Source organism: Prunus persica, chromosome G7, assembly GCF_000346465.2.
Source record: "Prunus persica cultivar Lovell chromosome G7, Prunus_persica_NCBIv2, whole genome shotgun sequence".
NCBI lineage: Eukaryota > Viridiplantae > Streptophyta > Magnoliopsida > Rosales > Rosaceae > Prunus > Prunus persica.
Window position 1 is genome coordinate 20,572,870 of NC_034015.1, and position 6,173 is coordinate 20,579,042.

The 6,173-nt window shown below is 38.0% G+C and overlaps 1 protein-coding gene across 1 annotated transcript; it reads left to right on the forward strand.

Annotated features, from left to right (window-relative positions):
- Positions 108 to 2,871, forward strand: LOC18769795 (GTP-binding nuclear protein Ran-3). Its single transcript, XM_020568149.1, has 8 exons — positions 108 to 264; positions 427 to 496; positions 1,005 to 1,061; positions 1,159 to 1,276; positions 1,815 to 1,904; positions 2,020 to 2,199; positions 2,303 to 2,380; positions 2,594 to 2,871. Exons 1-8 carry the CDS (start codon positions 262 to 264, stop codon positions 2,661 to 2,663), a joined length of 666 nt encoding a protein of 221 aa, XP_020423738.1. The 5' UTR covers positions 108 to 261; the 3' UTR covers positions 2,664 to 2,871.

Genomic DNA, 6,173 nt, shown 5'->3' on the forward strand with positions numbered 1-6,173 from the left:
ATATATATATGTGGGACCGTCTAGTGGGTGAAATTTCGAAAATAGAAATAGTTCGTTCTTATGGAACGTTCAGGAAACAAGAGTAATCAAATCCAACGGCGTAGATGATAGCGTCAATCTAAAGCCACGCGCTCAGAGCCAGAGATCCATATAAGTGCCTCCCTCCTCACCTCTCTAAACTTAAGTCGCCGTCTTCGTCTCCTTGTCTCTGTCACTCCACTGCTCTTAGATTCTCTCTCCCCACTCACTACCTTGAACCCAATGGTAACTCTCTATCTCTATCTCTATCTCTATCTCGCTGATATTTTTCCCCTTACGTTAGGGTTTAGGTGTTCAGGAGATCGATCTTTTTCGTTTCGCTTTAGGTCATATTAAATTATCAATATATATGTATTTTTTTTCATGTCTTTCAAATTTGTTCTGTAGGCTTTGCCAAACCAGCAGACTGTTGATTATCCAAGCTTTAAGCTTGTCATCGTCGGCGATGGAGGCACTGGTAAATTTTACGTTTCCCTGTTTTCTGTCTGATTTTCTGAATAGCTGTTTTGTTTGACTATCCTGGCACAAGTATTTCATGTTTAGAATTAGGTTTTTGAGAAGAATGTGATTCGCCTGGATAAAAAGTTCACTGTTTCCTGGTAGTTTTTGTATTGGATTTTGATAGATTTGATTAACACTAATCAGCACAAGGGCAAACAAAAACAAAACCAGAAAAATACTTTGTTCTACTATGGTCCCTGCCTGAGATGCTAAAGAAATCAATTCCCGTAAAAGTAAAGAATTTCCGTGGATTATTTTTTTCTTGTGTGAGATTTGTTTTTCTGTGAAGTTGATGATTTTTCTGGAGTTATTTCAGTCTAAAACAAATGCGGTCATGTTCGAGGCTTTCCAGCATGTTTTTCAGTATATGTATATGTTCGTACCTTCGTTTTAATGGGAATTTCGGAGCTATAATGTGCTGTGTTTTGATTTGGACTTGGGCTGAATGGTGATGAATTGTGCAGGAAAAACCACTTTTGTGAAGAGGCATCTCACTGGAGAGTTTGAGAAGAAATATGAACGTAAGACTCCTCTTTGACATTTCACTACATGGTTCAATTTATTTATTAATATTTTTCTTTTTTTGATTGAGTTATGTTTGGTTATACTTGCAAACAGCAACCATTGGTGTGGAGGTTCATCCTTTGGATTTCTTCACAAATTGCGGAAAGATCCGCTTTTACTGCTGGGATACTGCTGGGCAAGAGAAGTTTGGTGGTCTTCGGGATGGCTACTAGTAAGTGGAGATTTATTTTGATGTTGCTATGATTTATTTGGTATTTCATGTCCACATAAAGTCCTGTAATCCGCTAATGACACTTAATATATTTAGTGTCTTTCAGAACATTTTACTGTATCTTTTAATTTGTTATACATGTGAAATAATGTTAGGATAAACTAATTGTGACAACGTACACCTTAATGGTATCTAGTTGTATTTGATGTTGTGATGGATAAAGGAATTTTTTATGAAGGGAGATGGGACTGAAAGAGATGCAATCACCTTTTTCATTTTTTCATTTTTACGTAATATTAGCATGGTATAAATGATAGACACAGAAATATTTGTTAGTAGCAAGAACAATATTAAAATATCGCACGGAAGCTTTTATGCTTTAGTGAAGAGTATAAATCTCATTCTTATGATTTTGTGATTAACTGCAACCTCTATGTTTTTCACCAACTTTTTCTCGGGTGGTTCACAAGATTAATTGCCTTTTCATTGTGCTGCTTAGTTGAAGTTCTGACCTGAAATTATCTGTTAAATTATGCAGCATTCACGGGCAATGTGCAATCATTATGTTTGACGTCACAGCTAGGTTGACATACAAGAATGTTCCTACATGGCACCGTGATCTCTGTCGGTGAGTTGACTAAATTTCTAGATGTCATGTCATGTCTGTTCTTTCTTTTATTGTTTCATTTTTCCAGCCGTTGATGATGGCTTGGTATTTTTGGCTCTAAAAATTGTAATTTCAGGGTCTGTGAGAACATACCCATTGTTCTCTGCGGAAACAAGGTTGATGTGAAGAACAGGCAGGTTAAAGCCAAGCAGGTTACCTTCCACAGGAAGAAGAATCTGCAATACTATGAAATATCGGCAAAGAGCAACTACAATTTTGAGAAGCCTTTCCTCTACCTGGCTAGGAAGCTTGCAGGGTAATTAAGATAATATATTCTCTTTTTGTCTTTTACTTTTTCCTTTCAGTATTTGAGTGTTGATAATAATACTAAAGGTTAATATTTGCTGGTTTTATTTTAGTGACACAAATCTTCATTTCGTTGAGTCTCCTGCCCTTGCTCCTCCAGAAGTACACATTGACTTGGCTGCTCAACAACAGTAAGAACTAAGAACTTTGTCTATGCTGGTCTTCTTTGATGTAAATCTTGAAATTGTTCGACTCCTATGTTCTTGAGGCTACCATAATTTAACTTTTCAATTCAAACTGTTAAGCGTCATAGCTTCACGAACCCCTTGTGGCCATTGAGTTCTATTAAGAGCTGAATTTTCTGAAGAAGATTTTCTTATGTCGGTGTTTGTTGCTTCTTGCAGGCATGAAGCGGAGCTTGCACAGGCAGCCAATCAGCCTCTTCCTGATGACGATGATGATGCATTTGAGTAGAGGGCTTTAAATACTTTGCTAGGATGGTTTTCATTCAACCTTTATTTCTATTTAGGCGTTGTCATTGGTAGTTGTCCTGGAAATGTTGACAATATAATGGAGGATTTGATTTTCGGAAATGTCATATAACAATGACTCTATTTAGGCGGATTTAAATTCAGCTAATATGAGCTATTGATTATCAATGGTTGTGCTGGTAGTAAAATCAGATGTCGTTGCCTTTTAAGCATCCTTCATTGAAGGCTGCTCTGGTTTGCCTTTGTTGTTCATGGCTTTCTATATTTCTCGTCTGTAGATGAATCTCTAACGCAAGGTCTTGTCCAAAACAGTGGATCTGGGTTTTGGACGGTTTGGAATGAGATGGCGCCGAAGGCCCTCTTGAGCAATTGGTGAGGCGCTGTTAGGCCTTAATGTACGGCTTTAAGTTCAAATATAGGGATTCCAAGTCCATCTAGTGGGAAGCGGTATCCCATTCCTTTTGAACAAATATAGGCTTTTATAATGAGGAGCCTATGTTAAGCGGGTGTGTTTAGGAATTAAATTCAGCATTTTTATTGATCAGATAGGGGATCAAACCGAACCGAATTGAATCGAATGGGCTTTTCAGGCTTCGGAGGAGAGGAGTAAAATTTTGTAGCACATTTGAGCCCGGCTAAGAAAAGGGCTGGGCCAAACCTCAGAAATAAAAAGGCTCCACAGTAGCAAAGATGAAGCATATGTCCATACATGTATGTAGTGTGCAACATGATAAAGATTAGAACGTTGACACATATATGATAAGACAATAATAATAACTGGGAAGTGGGTTGGAAGATTCTCTAAAAGCAAAGCAAAGCAAAGATGAGCTACAAGGCATGTGGTACCACCACCACTGCCAGGCGACTTTGAAAGCCCTGTTTTTAAAAAGCTCCTCAATCAATGTAAGAGCAAGCAAGCAGCAGGATTCTTTTTTTGATGATTGATGTTGATTTTTCTAGTTCCAGTGGTACCAGGCCGGCAGCTTTGTTGCAAAAGCAAGAGCATATGGTACTTTGTGATATGTCGTCTCGTCTGAGAGAGAGAGAGAGAGAGAGAGAGAGAGAGAGAGGAGGAGGAGGAGGAGTAGATATTTGTGTGTTGTGTTCGTGTGTTAGATAGATTTTGGGTGCGTTCCTTATTTCCAATGATGTGGTTTTTGTTGTGTCGTAACTTAGAATGAGGAAAAGCAGCAGCAACACTTAATTGCATTACATTACAAGTGTACTATAAGCTTAATTCTTGCCTCATCACGACATGTGAAGTCCACATGGCATCTGGTCTGCCTGCCTGCCCTCTCTGGGTGCTTCTGGGCCGTACACCCAACACAAAAACAAGGACCCCCACCTCCCCCAACCCAAACCCACCCACTTGCTGTGTCTCAGGAACTACTCAAGTATAACTTAAGCAAATCTGTTTGCTATTTTGTTCTTTTTCTTTTCTTTCAAAGCCAACAAATAAAAACGAAAAAAAATGAGCCCCAACAAATAGGACTTGTCCTAATCGGTGTCGGTTTTCCAAGCACACTCGAAGAGACCCAATGTCTATCCACATCATTCCAACCACAAGTGGGGCAAGTGAAATAGCTGGTCTTACCCCCCTTGCCATTTGCCAGCATATGCCTATCTACAACACTATGATATATGTTTTGTTATAAGTTTTGTTATGTGAGATTGTGGTATTGTGGGGATGATGGCCCTTAACTTCAAGGACACTGTCCAAAACTTCAGGGGCTCATCTCATTGAATGAATGAATGAATACAAGTATTTGGGAGATTAGAGAGAGCTAAATTTTAAAACAAAGGTGGCTTTCATTGTCGGTAGGTGGTCGGGTGTGGCTTAAATATTAGTTCATGGCCTTTGGGCTAAGGCTAGCTAGCAGGGCCACAATATCATATCCCAATTGGCAATAGCAAGCAACTAGTCCCCTCCCCTCCCCTTCAGTTGCTGCTTCTCTCATTTTCATAGAGAGAGATCGTCATCATCTTTTTTTCAAAAGACAAAACTAGTCATCTTCTACTTGCTATTATCCTCAATGGGCTCTCTTTGCAATGACTTCTCCTGTCTTGCTTCCTTTTGGTGAAATGGCTATTAATTCTTTCTTTTTCTTTTCTGAATCATGATACCTCCTCCACCCTCATCATCACTAGCTCTTGTTTTTAGTGTCCATATCTTTCTGTAACTTCCTTATATTCGTTTATTTCTCATAAGTTTTGGCATATGTATTCAATTTTATTAATATTGTTGGATATGTAAAAGCTCCTTGCACTAGTTGGTTAAGGTATTAGTGTGCATGTCCTTTTGCACTCGAGTTCGATCTCTCTTCCTATGTATTGGTATAATTATCTAGGTTATTAGGTAGGAACTTACTTACACATCATGTGTCACATAGTCACTTTTTTTTTAAAATTACGTGTCCTAGTTCTTTAATTAATCATATTACCACTAATAAAAGTTAATTAAGATGCATTTGCTAGCTAGCTATGTTCTTTGTTGGCACAACATATATACATGCAAATAAATAGGTATGGGAAAGGGGAGAGGGGGGAGTAGGAAAATAATAATGAAAGTAGCTAGGTAGGTTAGCTAGATAGAAGAGGAGATGAGAAGCCCCTCCTCCTCCTCCTCCTCCTCTCATCTGTCCTCCTCATGTCATGGATGGGTAGGGTAAGGAAAGCATGATGATGTGAGGAATTCATTGTAGCTCTGCTTAGAGAGGAGCCTCAGCCTGCTGTCTGTGCATCTAATAATAAATAATAAAAAATAATATTTCATGTAAACTTGAAACAGGACATGTTCTGCAAAGGAGGCATGTGCTTACGCATAACGGGAACTGCCATCAATGAAACCATAGCAAGCAACTGTCCTTGTCTATGCATCCTTCATGTATATATGCAGCATCTATTTCTCATGCCCAAACCTGAAGTTAATGCCATCATTCCCATTTCACAATTCATATATATATATATATATATATATATAACAGAAATTTTCTTATGCAGATATCCGAATGTTATTATTGTGCAAACGCCATGTATTTTCTACTATTTCTCCCTGTTTACAATGGAATCTGCACGATAATAACATGCGGACATCCGGAGGAGAGAATAATTATATATATATATATATATATATATTCTCCTATGAGGACGTCATGTATTTTCTATTATTCCTCTTTCTGTTTTCCTCTCTATTTAGGCCTCATTTGGGATTGTTTTTTTTTTTTGTTGCCAAAAACATGCTTCACTTTAAAATTAAGCAGTTAAAGGTGTTTGGTAAAAATAAAATATCTCGATTATTTTAAAATTAGTGGCATTTTGACGGTAACTTTTAAAAGCAAGCTCTGGATTACTTTTCAAAGTTGCTTTCAAAAGAAACAATGATAAGTCTTTAATGAATTTTTTAAATTCCCAAAATACCATCATTAATTTTTTTAAATGACACCACATCCTCCTCCGCCGCCACCATCACAACCACCACATCCTCCTCCTCCAT

What these genes read in the sequence shown, in the direction of transcription:
- LOC18769795 (XM_020568149.1), top strand. An exon ending in CGTCGGCGATGGAGGCACTG is followed by an intron (nt 497 to 1,004) that starts GTAAATTTTACG and finishes TGAATTGTGCAG; the next exon opens with GAAAAACCACTTTTGTGAAG. An exon ending in GGTCTTCGGGATGGCTACTA is followed by an intron (nt 1,277 to 1,814) that starts GTAAGTGGAGAT and finishes TAAATTATGCAG; the next exon opens with CATTCACGGGCAATGTGCAA.